Source organism: Falco biarmicus, chromosome 2 (genome assembly GCF_023638135.1).
Source record: "Falco biarmicus isolate bFalBia1 chromosome 2, bFalBia1.pri, whole genome shotgun sequence".
Taxonomy (NCBI): domain Eukaryota; kingdom Metazoa; phylum Chordata; class Aves; order Falconiformes; family Falconidae; genus Falco; species Falco biarmicus.
Window position 1 is genome coordinate 28,427,808 of NC_079289.1, and position 19,790 is coordinate 28,447,597.

The 19,790-nt window shown below is 37.0% G+C and overlaps 1 protein-coding gene across 1 annotated transcript in view; it reads left to right on the forward strand.

Moving 5' to 3' along the window:
* Positions 1–19,790, forward strand: part of FREM2 (FRAS1 related extracellular matrix 2) — a 143,155-nt gene that overhangs the window by 76,594 nt on the left and 46,771 nt on the right. The window contains exons 3-6 of the mRNA XM_056329345.1: positions 1,592–1,738; positions 4,036–4,266; positions 7,013–7,138; positions 8,038–8,289. Coding sequence (XP_056185320.1) covers positions 1,592–1,738; positions 4,036–4,266; positions 7,013–7,138; positions 8,038–8,289 — 756 coding nt within the window. The remainder of the gene's footprint in view (positions 1–1,591; positions 1,739–4,035; positions 4,267–7,012; positions 7,139–8,037; positions 8,290–19,790) is intronic.

The window sequence follows — 19,790 nt, forward strand, 5'->3', positions numbered from 1 at the left end:
AATGGGATAATCTAATCTAAGATATTCAGTCTGTTGTACAAATAGTTGGTTCATAGTGAAATGGATGCTAGCTCTTTCCAGCTATTACCTTTCAACTGAAAAAAAGTAGCATTTTTAATTGGACCTTAGAGAGCCATTTCAATCAGTATTTCCTGTTCTTTTACAGTTGTACAAAACCCATTAACTGTAGACACAACAGCTTCATTTCTGCTGGGAGCAAGAGATTAGGCTGAGACATGCTCAGATTTTAGGCTGGTGCTCAGTGTTTTGCAGCTGGAGTTAAATGACTTCCATATCATCCCCTCCAAAAGTTTTGAGGGATGCTTCCTGTATTCCTGCATTGCTTTGGCTTCAAAAACAGAGCCTACTTCTGTTGACAACTATATGGTCATTTTTGTTTCAGAAGGACTGTGAAGGTTCTTCAATTATTGTATAAGGAAATAGTGTTCAACTTAAGGACAATGCCATCAACAGCTGCCAGCCAGAGATGCTGACTTGGTCCATGTTAACTATTCAGTTTCCCTAGCTTAGTGCATTGCTTGCTGTCCTGTGTTTTCAGTTCCCAGTGTTTGAATGCACAGTGAGACCACAAGGAAGCTGCTGTGCTGCTGCTACAGTCAAGACCTTGGAAGGGATCCTTGGAGTTTGCTTTCTTCACCAGGAACATGTTGCTACAGTTGTGCCTGTGTAAAAAGAACTGTGAAGACATCTTGTGGTCTATTGAAAACTGATTCTCAATAAACATCTCAACAGCTTACTTAGCTGGGGGCATTCGTCATATCATGAAGATAGCTCATTGCAAAATAGTATAAGAGAATTCCAATAAGCATTTATATCTCTCTAAATCTTCTTAGGTGGCACAGGCAATCATACCTAACCCAACGGTTACACGCATGTAAACTTAGGAGGGCATCAGCATAACTATAAACTGCAGTGTGTATCAGGTATACTTAATCCTATTGAAACCATTTCCTAGGAAGACATGAAAGCTGTTCCTAAAATCATACAGTGCTAATGCATAAATTCTAAACCAGTAAGAGCAGAAATTGTTGGATTTAGTGAACAAAATAGCAAGTTTTAGAAGCAGGCTGCATGGGTACATGCAAGTCTAAAAGATGGTAGGTATCAGCTCCAGTCTCTCAGGATACTAAGGGTCTTCCAGTGCTTCTGGTAGCCTGATCATATTGAAGAAGTTCTGCATAATGCCCTACGCTGTGTGTTATTTAGAAATACCAATACAGTTCTGCAGAAACTTGGATCATCTGCACCTTTTGTAATTTCTAAAAAGGCATCCTAAATATATTTTTATTAATCCTTGTTCTTCTTCCCTTGAAAAAGAAGAACATTAGCATACTCTGTAAGGAATGTGATTAATCTGTATGCATCTAAGATAAAATTTGTTCCTATATGCACTGAACATTTCATGGTTGAGTTCTTTACTTGTTATTTCTTAGTTTTAAATCTTCAAAATCTTTGGATTGTGATGTCTAGGTAAGATACACTTTTTACCCAGGGTACAGGTTACATTAACCTCCAAAGACAGAGTAGTATTTGATGAAGAAGAAAAATGAATTTTTATTTTGTTTTGCAGGAGGCAATAAGCTGAAGAATCAACATTTTCGCCTAAACTGGGCATGGATCTCCTTAGAAAAGGAATACTATTTAGTAAATGAAGACTCCAAATATCTTGATGTTGTTCTTAAACGGAGAGGTTATCTTGGAGAAACCTCTTTTATAAGTAAGTTCAATTTTAACCTTATCAGTTGCTTCTATAAATCACTGGCCAGCTAGATGATAAAATGCATCAATACAACTATTTTCTTTTACTGGTGTTTCATACTAAGCAAGCTACTTTCAAAGGAGTATGTTTATTTATTAAAGCAAGTATCTTTTGTTATGCTAAGATATTATTTCTTTAGTTATATGATGAAAATTTCACTTTTCTCTTTTTGGTCTTCTGAGGTTAATTTTTGATTTAACAACCCAAGACCCAGTCCTCCTTTCTCTGATTTGATTGATACCAACAGTGGTATCAATTGTATTTGTTTCACAGAATGTAGTTCCTGTCCGAATTTTATTTTTCCTGTAATGAGAAAAAACAGTTGTAGCAATTGGAAAGACAACAATAAGCAGAGATCATTCTCCAGGAAGGCTATTGTGAGCTGGTCTGATTAGCAGCTAGGACCATTAGGCTCGTTTTCTTTTGTCAATGTTGGCAGTCAACTGAGGCTGATACAGGAGGTGTTGAAAGCTGTTTGCAGTGTCTGGGGAGTGAAAAGGTGAAAAAAGATTATGTTATCACATCCTGCAACCTCACACCTGTCTGTAGTTTCTGGATCTGTTCCCATCCTTTTCCTGGTGATGCGTTTGGACTAGGGAGCATTATTCTTATACAGTTTCATGTTGAAACCTATGACGAGCTTACACTGCTGAGAAAAGGCACTCAGTTCAAAGCTGGTTTTGCAGAGATATGTAAGCATTTACCTGGCATGGAGCACAAGTTCATGCTTAGAAATCAGGTTTCTGTTTAGGTCTCTTTCTGAATAAGAATCTGTGTTTAGGTATTGAGATGTAGTTAGGATACCTATTTTGGCATGAGATATAAGGAGTATAGGCACAAAATAACTGGATCTAACTTAAAAGACTCCATCTTGAACAGTGAACTAACTTTGATAATATATTTCTTTTAAAGTAAAAGAATAAAATAGGTCAATAAAATGCAAAGTTATAGGTGTGTGGTTTAAATTAGTTACTGGTGCTGATTAACAGATACTGATTTGACTTCTGATCCTACAACTAGTGTTTACAAAATTATCTACCTACAGATTCAAGCTCAGCTTCTGAATTGAGCTGACTCAAAATCCAGCAAAACCAGTTTGAATAACTTGCCTCTGACCACCTGCAAAATGGAATTACAGAGTTGCAAAGAACTTAAAAGATATTGGTTAAGATGCTTGCTGGCCTTTCTGGTCCATGTGTAGTGCCAAAGGGTCTGAAGGGTTATAGGTTATGTAAAATACTGGCTATATATTATGCTAAGTTATACTGGCTATAACTTAGGAAGAGAGGCACAAGCAGGAAGCAAGAAAGGCAAGCTGTGTAGGGAAAGATTATATGGTTTAATAAATTAACACCATTGTAAGAAACAAACAGAGAAGGGAGAAGTTTTGAATTTTTTTCTGAAAACCTGAGAAAGACCTTTAAGATTTGAGTGGTGCTGTGGGGTTCAAACAAAGGCCAAATGCATGAGTTAGAAATAGTTCTGAAGGACTGTCTAATTTCCATGTGGGCCTGTTAAACAGCCTTAAACTGTGAGGAAAGTGCCAATGAAATCCATTTTAGAGCATCCTGGATTTGAGGCTGTAAGGTCTGTGTTGTCTCTGTGGGATGAGCTGTATTGATTTTTATCTTATGGCTTTGCAGTTTCAACTGAACTACAGTTTATAATTGTCATTATGCAAACACTGAAATAAGAGGATGATCATTTAAAAAAAAATACTTATTGTAGTGGGAATGACCACAATGGTTCAGATTTTACATCTTTCATCCTTATTCTGTACGTTTTACCCTTTTGTGTCTTTGTGTTTTCCTTAGCTTTCCCCTTTCCAGGTGTGTTTTGATTTTTTCTAGGAGAAATAAATATTTTTGAGGGTTTCAGGCAGCATGTTATTTAGAAGTTCTGGAACAGAAGAGAACCCAGAAAGGTAAAGGCATGAAAACATATTGTTGGCCCTTTTGGGCACCCATAGTTGAATTACAGAGAAACAGAAACTTGACTGAAACCTTGGAGAATGTAGAGTTTTTCTAGCATTTAGCTTTGCTTTGTCTAATTCTGTCCAAACTGTCTTTCATAATGTTAATTGATACACTTCCACTGCTGTGTGTGACACTAGCATAAAATTGATCAAGAGTAATTGGAGTTGGCTTGAATACTCTCGGGTTGTGAGAAGTATGGTTTTTAAAAATTCTTTGTTTAAAAATGACAGAAAAAATGTAAGTAATGTTTATAATGACCTAAATTTATGATTTTTGCAGGTATTAGCACCAAAGATGGTACTGCCAAGAAAGATAAGGATTTCAGAGGAAAAGCCCAGAAGCAAGTGCAGTTTAATCCTGGCCAAACCTTAGCTACGTGGCGAGTACGGATTTTGAGTGACGGTGAACATGAACAGTCTGAGTCCTTTCAAATTGTTCTTTCTGAGCCTGTCATGGCAGTTCTGGAGTTTCCATATGTATCCACAGTGGAAATTATTGACCCAGGAGATGGTAAGAACCTTTCCAGAACTGTGCTGCCAATATGTACATACACCAGAAGATAGACTGAAGGACAAATGCTATTAGTAATAGTGGATAGTAAAGCTTACCTTCCCTCAGAATATTTCTGAAGGCAGGCCTGGGCATTGGGTAGCCATTTGTCCCCTATCACTTTAAGTAATTAATGAATATGTGACTAAGGTAGCATGCTTTGATGAAATGCCTGCATTTTTCCTATGATATATTATTTCTAGGTTTTTTGTTTTGTTTAGTTTCGGTTTCATTTTATGTATAATAGGGTTTCAGTTCAATGTGTTTGCAAGCAGAGTGTATCTGCATGTGCGGCTGGAGGCTGACTGGATTTACTCTGCCATGATAATTCCTGTGAGAGAGGACGGTACAGGAAAGTCCAGGCTGGTTTGGGTCTTGAAGCAAACTAGTCGCATCAGTTAGGCCTTAATGTCAAGCTGGGGAGGTCAGTAAGGGTAAGGTTCAGTAGACCAAGTACAGCACAAGCTGTGTCAAGAACAGATACAGTTATGGTTAAATGTAAATGAAAAAAGAAGCTGAGGAAAAAAACCCCTAAAAATGTAGAATGTGCTCTGGTTGCTTTGCTTTTCAGCTGCATCCAGACACTTGAACTCATGGGCCATGGTCACACAAAACTGTCCTTTAAGGGATCTTTCAAGTATTGGATGACTGTAACAGCTTCTTTTATGTGGTCTTCCCTGATTAACATTTGAAGAGGACTGCGCAGGAAAACTGTCAGAGGTTTCTTTGTTCATAGCGCAAGTTAAACTAGAGGTTATATGATCATCATCCATATTTAGCCACTGAGAAAAATAGTGCTTTACTTGAAAAGTAGTATGTATGAAACACAGAAATTACTTGAAAATGTGTTACATCTGTCTTTTCTATGATCAGTGAGATAGCACAACTCAAGATAGTTATCTGAGTCTTCTTAATGCCAATGATAGTTTTTTCTATTTCTTATATTAAGATAAAATTTTCACAGTCCCAGAGAATTTGTAGTAATTATACATAAAGTGAAGTTGCGCAAGAGAAAATTGAATGCACAACTGCAAATCAAGTAATATCTACAGGAAGGAATATAAAGAGAATTTTGAGGGGAAGGACTAGGTTTCCTAATCGTCTTTTAGAGCACAGGGTAGGTACAAGTTCAGCTGCTAACTGTATAGAAACCATCAAAAGTTTTATTCTGCTTCCAGTGAAAATTATTTTCAAATTCATTTATTTGAATGGTGTAGTCTTAGTTCCAAAACAGTGAGCTCGTTTGGAAAGCTGTACCAGCCCTTGGTGTATGGGACATCAGTTAATGTTTTATTCCAAAAAGAGATTGCATAAGGATGTGCTTTCTTACACTAGCTGACATTGTCTACATCATTCTCCTCTGAGCTTTTATGTTGTTCATAAGATCAGTTCAAGTTTTATAGTGTCATTTTACTCCTAATAGGATAATAGGAGACAGAAAACAGAACAAATCAGGTTGCTGCTTTTTTTTTTTTTTGCTTTTTTTTTTTTTTTAGGATAGAGTTTTTCATTTTGTCAACTTAATTCTAAAGGGAGAAATAAAATTAACAAAATGGGGGTTTTGGGTGTTACATCTTGTTTTACTTTAAAAGAAAAAGGTAGGGGATTGGTTTTTTTCACATTGAATATTTGACTTGCTGGAATAGTGAAAGTGTCTAGATCTTACCAAACCTGAATTACAGCATTTTTAAGGCAGTCTTTTGACCTTAAGTCATGCTGCTAGTATTTTCCAATTGGATAAATAAAACCTGGAACATGTTTTCAAAGAAATCACCTGACAATTTTCAGAAAATTGTTTGCCAAAGTACTCTGAAATATTGGAAAGAATTGCTTTGTGCAGTCAGCTGATACCACTTGATTTAATATTATACAGAATTATATTCTGTTTGGGTTGCAGTCATATTAATGAAACTGTAAAGGTGCTTTATAATCATATGCATAGCCACCTTTTGTTCTTGAGTTTTTGAGAGAATAAGAACAAAATGGATCCTGAATCCCAGTAACAGCATAAAACAGCAATATGATTATATGAATATAAAATAATGAAGAGTTTAAAATTCATTTTAGTGTTTCTTTCCCTGAAAAACACATCTGACATTCTTTGGTCCAATAAATTTTAGGGTGAGATTGCTCTCTAGACTTCGCTGACTGTATTGGCTAGGTCTCCTTTGAGTAAAACAGGAGTAGATGTGTAGCCGATTCAAATCAAGTGTCCAAGTTAGAGTAAGATAGCAGGAGCTCCATCTTGCATCCTCAATGCCAAATGATTTTCAGTTATCTTGATGTAGTAAGTTAATGAATGGCCTTGCAGAACCACTGCCTGTGTGTGAGCTATACTACTGATACTTCTGTGATTAACTGTTAATAAAGAAATACCATGGAAATGAGAAAAATATAGACCTTGTGGACAAATTCTCCAAACACTATCTTGCACAAGTAACCCTAGATAAGTAAATTAGTCAGATTAGAGACTACTTAATAAGGACTTGTGAATTCAGACCTAGTGATCTGATTTTGTTTTCCATTTCTGAAAGACTAAGAAACTCTACTTCTCTCACCCTCCAAGTTTTTCTTAAAATTAGCACTATTGCTGATAAATACAAGTTATTTGTTGCACTTCAGAATATGCTAAAATGCTCCTAGGTATTTTATAGGTGACTTTATGAGGCCATAAATCTACATAAATAAATATGTCTGTTCTTTGCAGAATCAACAGTCTTTATTCCTCAGTCCACCTATACTATTGAAGAAGATGTTGGTGAATTATTCATTCCAGTCAGAAGAAGTGGAGATGTGAGCCAGGAACTGATGGTTATCTGCTACACACAACATGGTAACAGAATCTACTATAGAACAAAAAAAAGGCAAAAACGGGAGACAGAAAGGAAAAAGAATTGTTCTATCTATCGTATAATAAAATTGTTTATAGCAGTTAATTACATTTTCATCTAAATATCTTCAGTCTCAGCTGGAAATGTATTCATTTTTTCAGTCTGTCTTGGATTATTATTGAATACAGATGAGAAACGATCATGTTGCAAATTTCTGCCATTTGTTAGGAGGTGAAGAGGATCTGTGTTCTTTATCTATATCAGCCCCATATATCTGGAAGTGATGAGAACTGAAAGCACTGCAGTGATTGCCACGGATATCCTTTATTTGTTTGTATCTTTAAAAAAAAGTTACAAAATAATAGTGCTTAATTGCTGTGCTTCTCCTTCCTCTATGTTTCAGTCTCCTATTAATTAAATCCACACAGAGCATGGGGTCTCTAGTAAGCATAACTGTGCTTTTACTATTTTTTTTCATCTGGACAGCTGAAGCAACATTTTTGGTGAGGTGACCTGGAATCAAAATAATTTGTTTTCATCAAATTCTAGCTGTATAGATAATTTCTGGTCCACCGATATCTTCACTGGGTAAAATATACAAAGGGAGTTAGTTGTTAATCCTCACTAGGTCTCCTTTGTCAGTGTCTTTTGTGATAGACTACAATATTCCTTCTGACTGGAAAACTGGAAATTAATTTGAGGAGCCATGTGCTTGCATTGCATTATATACAGAAGAAGTTTGTCCAGGGATCTCAGAAATGTAGCCTGGTCAAAGGTTTCAGCCCATCTTGTAATGTAAAAGTAAATAGAAATTAAAAGGTAATGAAATAAGATTCAGCCTCTGTGAGGAGATCATTGTAACCATGGTATGTATAGTGACTGTTTTCCTTTTATGCCACAGGAACAGCATCTGGCACTGCCCCAACCTCTGTACTTTCTTACTCCGACTACATATCCAGGCCTGAGGATCACAACAGCATTCTACGTTTTGACAAAGACGAACGAGAAAAAATGTGTCGGATTGTCATCATAGATGATTCCTTGTATGAAGAGGCTGAGACCTTTGATGTTTTGCTGAGCATGCCAATGGGTGGAAGAGTTGGTGCAGAATTCCCAAGCACTCGAATTACCATTGTACCTGACAAGGATGATGGTAAGACATCATTTAACAAAGTGATATTCCCAGTTCCAGACAGAAACTACAAATAGTATCAATATCATATTCAAATCAGCATGTAGAAATTGGATTTTTGCACTTCTTCCTGTTGGTTAAAACACATGCTGCTTCCATCTTGAGATTTGAAAATACTATTAGAAAGCAATGCGGGTTTTTTAAAGTGTTTAGTATTGATATTTTATGGTTTGAGAAAGTCACACAAGCAGTGATTGGGAGTGAGGAGATGCACCTTTCCCTATCACAGTAGCAGATGTAATCCAAAAAATCACCTTTCATGGGCATCTATTTATGTGTGATTCTGAGGTTATGTCCACAAGCCTTCAGGCCCATTGCATTACTTTCCAAAGGGCCATATGAGAATCCCCGATGGACTAGAAGCCATATAGCAGCTGCTAAGAGGCAAGCTATAGTCCTTCTGATTTGATACTGCATTTAACTTTCTGCCTAGAAGTGTCCATGTATGCTGCCTTGGTCTTTTTAGTAAAGCGAATTATCAAAAGTCAGTAATGTTATTTTAGCAATTGCCTCAGTAAGGACATGCTGACCAAATGATGTCCTTTGTTCAAGTGGTCGATAGCTTTGATATGTTGCATTGAAAAGAACATTTCTATTTGTGATTAGAGAGGTCTGTGACTAAGGAACAGTAGAATCAGCACACTGTGTCACCAACTGCTTTCAAAAATTCATGTAAATACTACTGCAGCCTCAAGTGTCTCCTTCAGTGTCCCTAGCATGGGTGGTGCAACTTTCTTCTTTCTAGGAGTGGTAGCAAAAAGGCTTCCTGGCACAATTGCCCTATTTATGCATGGATTTTAGAAGCTGACATACCAACTGGAAACTCTGTGAAAGGAATACGGATAAGCTATTTTAGTCCTCTCTGTGAGGCCATAAACCATCTATTGTGACACTGTCATATTTCCTGAAGCCTAAATGTGAGGAATTATATCTTTGAAAGTCTTATGCCAAGATAGACATTTATTATCAGCACAGTGATTTCTCCCTAGTTAAGAGTATAAAAGGCAGCTCTTAAAGGCAGGAAGTTGACACCCATCTAATTACATCATAAATACTCAGTCTGCCTGAAATTTCTCACATGTAATCCTGTGACAGAGGTGACTTTGTTTTCTCTGTGAAGTATTTGGATAATCATATATCGTTAACGAATACAAAAGTTTGAAGTAACACTTCTTGTAACAGATCATATATCGAATGCAAGCTGAAATAGAAATATGTTTATCTGACTTTGCTGTGATGGCAAATACGGGTTTGTGTAGGTTTTTTGCAACAATTTGATTTTTTGAATAATTTTGAAGAATTCATGAACTTTACTGTTTGTAGATAGCAGAATACAAAATATTGGGAGAGTAGGTATAAAAAAATATATCCATGAAGCAGATGATTACCCAGCTTTTGAAAGTGTTCTGAGTGCTTAAAATATATATGGAAAGTTTGGGATGGGGAGAATGTTTCTCCAAGAGACTGTTTAAAAGAGAACTGAAGCTGAAATTACAGTGTCTATCTTCAGTAGAACCTTATTTCTTGGGAGGGAACACTTTTAGATACTGTTTTTAGCATTTAAAATAAGATTATAATTCCTCGACTTACACAATCATTATAACTGTAACCTTGACTGACTTTGAATAAGAAATTATGAAAGTTAATCAATCACAACATAGTGTACAACTTAACTGTTTATGAGACTCCCACAACATATTAGGGAAATCTCCTTTGTTTTAACACTGCCACTAGAAAACATGAGAATGAATTTAGAAAACATGAAAATGAATTTATTTTTCACAAAACCATAATGCACAATAACAGAAAAGTCAGTATGTGTCTTTTTTCATCTGAGATGTGTTGTGCTGCCTGTTCTATAAAATGCAGAGTACAGGCTACAGAGTAGATAAATTACGGTATACCTTACATACCTATTTATGTCTCCACACAGAGAAAGAAATATATATGTGTATGTTTCTTTCAGATTGTGTATATACACACACAAGTATTTGTGTAATGTGTGAGCAATTTAACACTCTGGCAGTCATGATTAAAATTCTACATAATAAGCAGGGAATTTTAAGAAGCATTGGTTATTATTTTCAGTGCACAACATTAATTTTAATAAATGTAAATGTGTTTATGTGAAATAAAAAGCATTTTCTTCAGCTTTTAACATCAAAATTTAATTCAGAAAATGCCTCAGATAGAGATGGGTTAAAACTTTAGCACATGTATAATAGCCTATGAGCTATTGTAATGTCATACTAAATTCTTTAGTTCACTTTAACTTCTTTGCTTCATATCTACTGATATATTTTTCTCATTGTTTAAATTCATCTTCTATTTAACAAAGCTTCTTTGGACAAATGTCACAGCATGTCATTAAGTTGTGATTTCTCCAACTCCTGTGACAGGATTAACATTATGCATGGACTTCTTCAGGTCAAAAGATACAAACAGCAAAGGTCAAAGTTTAATAATACTACATGAGATCTTTCCTATGGAAGTCAAATCAGCACAACCAACATTACCTTATCTCCTCTGGCATTCAGTGCAAGTTAATTAGGAAACATTCACCTTCAGTACCTATCATCAAAGTCTTTTCTTCTTTTATTTCTAGAAAGGCCCTTAGGGTCTAACTAAAATAGCTGAGTTGCTATACAATCATGACAATAAACAAAAAATAAAAGAGGTGTGCTCAACTTTGTAGTGAACCAGAGTATATTAAATTCCTGGCAACTGAATACTTTAATTGGGGATTATACAGTAGTGCTGTGCTGCCAAAGCAAAATCTGGGACAAAAAAAACAAAACAAAAACCATAGTATGTAGACCATGCACAGGTATATTTTTATATTGTGAAAGGTGATTTTAAAATTAGTGCTGCTGTTGGGACATTTCTTAATTCGGAAGGGACTTTTCCTGATAGGTCCTGAAGCTGAAGACAGGTAGAAAAGAGGAAAAGGATTAAGTTAGTGAAATACACAGCAAAGTAAATTATGCCTGGAGATCTTGGATTCAAACTTACACGTCACTACAGTTTAAGCACTAAAAAATAAAAACGTGGATCTGTTTGAGTCAGAGGTGATATTCACTAACCATGAATCACTACAAGAAAAGCATTCAGGGGAAAGACCTATGCAAATCATCCATTTTTGGGGTAGCAGTAATCTCACTCAATATTAGCCATCTCATTCAAGCAGGCTATGCTGGGGTCCTCCTATAGTTAATATAGTTAAAGACAGATGTACTCCCAGGAACCATCCCATCCTAGAAGTATCTGAACTGTTGAGATCAATCACTGTGAATATCTGGTGCATCTGAATACATTGATTTCTGACAGTACCTATAAACCCTAGCCTTAGAAATTTAACTTGCCATTCAACCCAAAGTGATAAGCACTACTGGGCATGAAGGAAAGATTTTTTTCTAATTTTTTGTTAAAACAGCTCCTACTTTGAAATGCCATTAGACAACAAAAACATACGTAGCTATTCCTGCTTCATAATATAATTATGATTTCTAAAGAAAAATTGAAAATAATCTAGCTGAAATCTAAAGAAATGAATGCTCGAGCGTGTTTCACTAGGTATTTAGATGTTCAAGATGAAGTCCAGAATCAGACAAAAATACCCAACTATTTTCCATGCAAATGTGGACTTTTGTTTCTAAATCTAGCCGGAATTGGTGGGCTCAACTACTTGTCTGCATGCACATCAAGGATTTGGGGGATCAACAGAAATCCCTGAAGGATTTGAGGTCACTTGATTGGCTCAGGAAGGACATACCTATCCTGCATGGAGAGCACAGAGTTCAGCATAAAGTTCATTTGGAGGAGGCACTTTACATAATAGATCAATATTGTGCATCTAGGAAAAGGAAGATAAGGTTACTGTGCACTTTTCATTCTCCTTGGAGAGAGGTGTCCTGGAGTTTAGACTCAGACCCTGAAAACACCCAGACCCCAGTCTTCCATGGAAATACCTTAATCCCCAGGGACTTAGCAACTCAGCAAGGTCAGCCTAGAAGTGTTCTTTGTTTTTCTAACTGAAGCTGTGACTGAAATAATTTCACATATATTAAGAAAAAAAATGAGACCAAACTCTTTTGTTAGTTCATCTGGGAATGAGCAGCCTGTAGTTTGGTTCTAACTCCAACAGTGTCGCTGTCTTGTGTGCAATAAGTCCAATACAAAATGTGCTTTAGTCCTTGCAACAAGTCTTGAAGTGAAACTCTGCTCTCACAGTCAACTGTTTTGACGGCCAGGCTGCTGTTTGGACTCTTTTTTTGCTTACTCTGTTTTGTATCACGGGCAAATTTTAAACTCTTGGTTTGTAGTCACATTTGGAAACCCGAAGAGAAGAGGTGTGATGAATGCAGAGCTGGAAGTTTGTAGCTAAGAGGAGAATGCTTACAATTATTTTGTTTGCATCAAGTTTTGTGTCAGTGGCTATCTTCCCATGTGATTTTAATTCCATGATACCGTATTTAGTGTTGCCATGAGAGCACCCAGCCTTACAGCCAGGCTGACAGTCATCTTGCCTTAGTGGAATTGTTGAAGCCTCATGCTCTTCACAGCAAGAAGTACATTAAATACATTTGTTCCACTACATTCACATTAGATGGGCAAGCAGTCGTTCAGACTTCTGGACATTTCTACATCAGGGCTGGGAAAGCAATGGACTCAGGTTTATGTCAGAGGTTTGCTTACCATTTTCTTTGTACCTACTCAACAGAATCGATCACTCATATCATCCACATGACAGGGGAAAGGATAGCACTATCTGGGAATATTTTACAGCTGAGTAAACTGGATGATGGTACGATCATGGTATGATAACATGGAAAGCCAGTGTTAGAGATCAAACAGAACAGATTAATTATTTAGTCCTCTGGAGATTTCTTTAAAACACTTACTGTCACTCCCCCTACAGTTAATTAAGCTTTGGAAAACCTTAGACTATGTTCTGGAAATCAGTAGCCACTAGCACTTGTCCAGCTTGCTTGGAGTAGTAAAGTCTATGTTAATGTTTACTACCAATAGCCTGAAAAGAGGCAGAAAGTCTACAGTGCAAGGCGACATAAAGCTATGCTTTGCATTGGCTCCCAGTAGACATACAGTGTCAACTAAATCTACTGAGCCAAATTTCCAGCTGATGATAATTAAATATTCTATTAGTAACATTGTTAGAGAGACATCCTTATCTCACAAGTTTATCTGGAATCTCATTGTTTCCACTGGCCTCCAAGGCAGGCCATCAAATGTGTTTTTTTCTTTCTGAAAATAAGTATGCCATAACCTTAAACTGAATGTCTGGGTGGTTGATCTCAGTGATTAATATCTGCTGGTCTATTTGTCCAATTTTAGTTACAACCTGAACACTATAGGCATAGCATGCCCATTGTTATATTAAAGAATGGAGTCATAATTTGGCAAAGTATCCATCACCGTTCTCTGGAGATAACTAAAATAGTGAGATAGTTGTTCTTTTTTCCTCTATACATCCACCTTTGACTGCTTCCTTCCTTTTCTATTTTTACTGTGCTGGTGGGACTGATGCCTCTGGCACTTCTGTGCAGCTTTTAGCTTCTTTTGTCCTCTCATTAGGTAAAATCTCTGTGTGACCCCTCCCCTTTCACCAGTCTATGGCAGGTGGCCAGACTGGCAACTAATCAAGGGAAAAGGTGGAAGACATCCAATTTATGACACATGTTATACTCCCAGTTTTCTTTACTTATAGTGTCTAATTATCACCAGTTCAACACAGTGAAAAATGTTCAATTTATGGTGATAGCCTTAAAGATTTTGGAAAGTCCCTGTTTGATGTCTGTCACAGAAATAAATTATTGTCATATCTTACAGTAGGACATTCTATAGAGGCAACCAGGCACATTTATGATTTACTTTTCCAACATTATCTGTTGCTGGCAGTTTATTACATGTGTGTGTCTGCAGGTGCAAACTCACACATTATATACATGAACTACAAATATTAGATTAATCTCATATTCAGTTGGCTGCTTAATAACTAGGTATATAGTCCAACTTTATGATCTGGGCTCCTCATGACCTGCTTACCGTACTTTGTCACATCTCTTTCAGATGACTCCTTTACTATAGAGGACTCAGCTGGCAAAGCAGTGTATCTCTAAGTCTTCACTGCTGTAGGTTCTGAAACGGTTAGCTGACATACGCATTATTACATTTCTGTGTGAATTGTAGCAGTATTTCTAGCAAAGCGTGGAAATGTGGGAAACAGCTTTTGAGTTTTGTACTCAAAGCACATAAAATAGTTGATAAGCAGAAGGTACAAATTTACAGGAACTGTAGAAAATTGATACTTTCTGTTAAATATAGAATGAGTTAAATGAAATAGCATTCTTATGTTACTGACGTTGTTTTCCAGAGCCTAATGGATCATTGTTTTATGACAGTTCACTCAAGAGTACATTGAACATCTTTCTCTCTCCAGTCTTCCTGTAGCATGTTTTATTTTTTCATGGCTTTGTTATTTGTACTGCAGGTCTTATATTTATTATAGATATAAATAAATATTAATATTTATTATATTTGAAAATGTATTGAATGCCTAGCAAACCATTCTAAATTTATCATTTGTTCTTGGTTGCTTGTGATTGTAGGGAGTGAATTTAGTGTTGTGTATTTAACATGTGGATAATCAAGTTCTGTGGAACATCTTGGTGCATTGTTTTCCTAAGGTTTTTTTTGCAGATCATCTTGCTTCCTCTGAAGCTGCTTATACTAACACTTCACTCATCAGTCTTTGAAGATCCAAAAGATACTGAACAACAGAGTAACCAGTGTACCCCACTGGGCTTTAATGACATTGATTTTCCTTTTGAATGTTTAAATCCTTAAAGGATTACCTTAGTTGTTATCTCACATTACTGTCTGTCAGGCAACTCTTTTCTCTTCCCTCTCACACCAATGGGGTTAGAAGACCAAAAGAGAGAATTCAAGAACTTTTAACATACAGCAGAGCATATTTTCTGTCATTAGAGCTCTGCTTGTGTGATAAGTCTGGCTGTTGCTCTATTTTCACTTCTGTTCTCTCTTCTCTGCCAAGTTCCATTCTCAACATTAGCTCCTGTAAAGGGAGTGTGGAAGATCTCTTGCATATTTTTCTTCTCAGAACTCAGTGGGCTAAATGTGTTCTCGTTATATGTGGGCAAAAAGCCTGTAAGAAATTGTTTCTGCTGGTTAAGCAAATTCAAGATAACATTGTGACTGAACAGTAAAAGTTTAAAAATCTAAAGTCAGAATTGGAGCACTGTCTTTCTTAGTCTATTTTGTGATAGGGTTAAGATGTCTCCAAGCCAGAAGGGTGTGTGTATGCATATAGGCAGAAGAACAGATTTATTAACTATCCACAAGAATAGATAGAATCATAATTTTCTTTAAAAAAATGTGGTACAAGCTGTGCCAGAAATGATACAGAAATACCACAGCCACCTGGAAAACATAGCATTTTTTTTTAATTTCTTGGTTATGCTATTCCTCTTCTATGCACCATATGTAGTCATGATAGTTATGATAATAGTGCCTCCCTTCTTCATTTATTCTTTAATGAAACCAAACACATTTGATGCTTTGATAAGATTCCGATTTGTAATTCATTTGGTTAAAATTAATTTAACAGACTCACCTCTGTGCCTAGTAAGATCATGGAACAGATCCTTCTGGAAGATATGTAGAAACATACAGAAAATAGGGAAGAGATTAGAGACAGCCAGCATGCCTTCATCAAGGACAAATCATGCCTCACTAATCTAGTGGCCTTCTATGGTAGAGTGACTGCATTAGTGGACAAAGTGCTACAGACGTCATCTACCTAGACTTCTTCAAGGCCTTTGATACAGTCCCCCTCAATATTCTTGCCTCTAAATTGAAGAGATACAAGTTTGTTGGATGGACCGTTAGATGGATAAGAAATTAGCTGGATGGACATGTCTGAATAGTTACCCTCGATGTTTCAATGTCCAAACAGAAACCACTAATGAGTGGTGTTCCTCAAGGGTCTGTACTGGGACCGATGGTATTCAATATCTTTATGAATGACATAGACAGTGCAATTTAGTGCACCATCAACAAATCTGCAAGTAACACCATGCTGAGTGGCACAGTTGATAGGCTTGAGGGAAGGGGTGTCATCCAGAGGGACCTTGACAGGCTTGAGGAGGGGGCCCATGTGAACCTCATGAAGTTCAACAAGGCCAAGTAAAAGGCCTTGCATCCGAGTTGGGGTAATCGTCAATATCAGTACAGACTGGGGGATGTATGGTATCCCCCCTTGCACAGAAGGACTTGAGGGTACTGGTGGATGAAAAATTGGACACGAGCCAGCAACGTGCGCTTTGCAGCCCAGGAAGCCGATTGTATTCTGGGCTGCATCAAAAGAAGTGTGGCCAGCCGGTCAAGGGATGTGATTCTCCCCTTCTTCTCTGTTCTTGTGAGGCCCTACCTGGAATACTGCATCCAGCTCTGGGCTCCTCAGCACAGGAAGGACATGGATCTGTTAGAGTGGGTCCAGGGAAGGGCTACAAAAATGTTCAGAGGGCTGGAACACCTCTCCTGTGAAGAAAGGCTGAGTTGGGTTTAACCTGGAGAAGAGAAGGCTCTGGGGAGACCTTGTGGTGGCCTCTCATTATATAGTCAGGGCTTATGAGAAAGTTGAAGAGAGGCTTTTAAGCAAGGCCTGTAGTGACAGGACAAGGGGCAATGGTTTTAAACTGAAAGAGGGCAGATTTAATTGAACATAAGGAAGAAATTTTTATGATGAGGGTGATGAGACACAGGAACAGTTGCCCAGAGAGGTTGTGGATCAGTGGATGTGTTCAAAGTCAGGCTGCACAGGGCTTTGTGTAACCTGGTATAATGAAATCTGTCTCTGTCCATGGCAGGGGGAGTTGAACTAGGTGCTCTTTAAAGGTCCCTTTCTGACCCAAACTCTTCTGTGATTCTATGAAAAATTAGTCTCAGAAAATTCACAATTTGGATTTATTTTGACATTTAGAATCTTGTTATATCTTTTTTCTCAAAGTCTAATAGCTTTCATTGCATAAGGAGCTCACCCATTTTCAGCATGCATTTGCTTTTATGTTTTGGAAGGTCCAGGTTTTCTGTCTTTTCTATCTTTGCTATTCAGTCTCCACAATTTCCTCGACATCTTCCTATCAGCTCTCCTTACCAAACAACAAAACACTTATTTATCATTCAAAAGCCTTACTAATACAACTACCCAACCAGTGGAAATCTCAGCTGGGGAGAAAATATGATTGTCATCACTATGACTTCAAGCCTTAAAACCTTAGAGATCAGGGCCATGATTTCAGTGTGTGATGTTACAAGATACTATAAAGAAAATATTCATAGAATGATCTGTTGTGATTTGGTGGTTGTGTTTCTAGATATAACTTTAGGAGTTAGGAACATGATTTGAAGAGAAAACCTGAAAATATTCTTCTCAGAAAAACTGTTTTTGCAAATAGACTTACTACCCTCAGACCATTTCTACACACTGTTTTTTCCGCAAGGGCCAATAGTAAACTAATCACTCAATTAAAATGTGAAAAACATTTAGAAATGGCTACATGCTATATCTTCATGTAGCCTGATTTCTAAAATGCTGCTCAGCTTCTCCAACTATTTCTGTCTGTAGGAGTCATCATTTCTTATCTCATGTATGAATCATTGACTGTGAGCTCCTTCATGCTTGGCCTCCTTGTGAGGTACCTTGTGTGTGGTATATTTAGATACTACTGCCAAGCCTTGCCATTTATCAGCCTGCCTCTGTTTCATCAGTTTGTTGAGAATTTGTTATGGATCCCATTTCCTGGGTGTCTTACATAAAAATAATCTCATTCTTTTAAAAAACAGAACATGTAGAAGAATCTGAGTTGGTTTCATGCTCTGTGGGAGGTCTAGCCAGTATGAAAAAGGTATGTGAATATCAGACGGTTGCTGCAGGCAGTACCATCACATTTGGGTATTTCCTCAAATTCCAAAGTGTTTGTTTCTTCAGCTATTAGTCTTTATATTTTTATTTGCATTGGTAAATGTGGCAATTATCTGAATTCTGGAATAGTTTGGGCAAATGATTGGAGCTTGATAAACTTTGGTCCTGTCCTCAGACTCTGCACATTGAAGCTCCTCTGGCACCTGTGATAGTTTCAGTGGTATCAAGGTCTGTATGTTATAATCTGAGGGTGCGTGCAAGGATCATAACAGTACTATTTCTGTCAATAAATACTTTCACATATATGTTAATTCACATATATATGAATTTAGTATTTTGGAAAGTTAGCAATGTTTCTCAGCAAACCAACAAAGGTATATGAGTTGTGTCCAAGAGAAGGTCACTTATAATAGTCAAGCTCACACATTAGTCTTTCTCCTGAACTGCCAGTTATAGCTGGGAGACAATGTAAGACCGTTCATTACCGTCTTGTACATAATAGTTAACTAATTGTTAAAAAATCCATTTTCAGTTTAAAGGCACGCATCTTGAACGAGTTGAGCTACAGAATGGCTTCATGCACTCAGATGTCTTTATTCCATGGTTCAGACATTCTCTGTAGCCCATCTAGTTATTACTGAACCATTATGAATTGCAACTTGATGTTAAGCAAAATTAGGTTTATCTCAGTTCTTCAGGCTGCAAACTATGCTGCAGGCTGTCCTTGTAGTACAGATGGGACAGACAAGAAGGGAAGAGTACGTGGTCAGATATAGGGTATCGCTGTAGCCATCTTACTGCCATCCTTAGTCTTGCAGCTAGGGCTGTAGTATACTTCCTTTACTGTGCTACTTTGCTCACATTTAAGTTTTACTTATTCATGTAGCAGACAGGTTAGATATGGCTTCCAGACCTGCTAGGCAGGTGCTGCTTGTGATGGTACTGTGTGTAAAGGAACTGAAGCATGGATGCACTTTAACATAAAGGGTGAGTTAAAATGTAAAGGTCTGTACTGACTTAGTTTGTATCATAAATTAATTAAAAATAAATTATACATAATGTTCGTAGCAGTTATAGATCTCGATTCATATGGTGTTACTCTACTGAAATTATGGGGTTAAGCTGCATAAAAAAAGAGTAATTCAGTGATGAAACAGCCCAGTCAATGTAAGGCATTGACTTTCTATATTTAAAAAATGTTTTTTTTTCTTACAGAGTAGAACTGAGTTTGGTAAGGGTCGCATTAATTTGAGTCTGTCCTTTTACCTGTTGTAATGTTTGCAGTATCATTTAAAAAATCATTGTAAGTTGCTAGACAGAAATGAGCTGTTGAGACAAATGGAAATGTAGATGTTATTTGCTTCAGATAATGTGTGTGGCATTTTGGCTGCAACTAGTAACTTTGATTCTGAGGTGAATTTACTTTTTGATTGCAAAAGTTATGACAACAGTGCTAAGAAGATGAAAGTTAACTTTTCTTTTTTGCAACATATGAATTTGA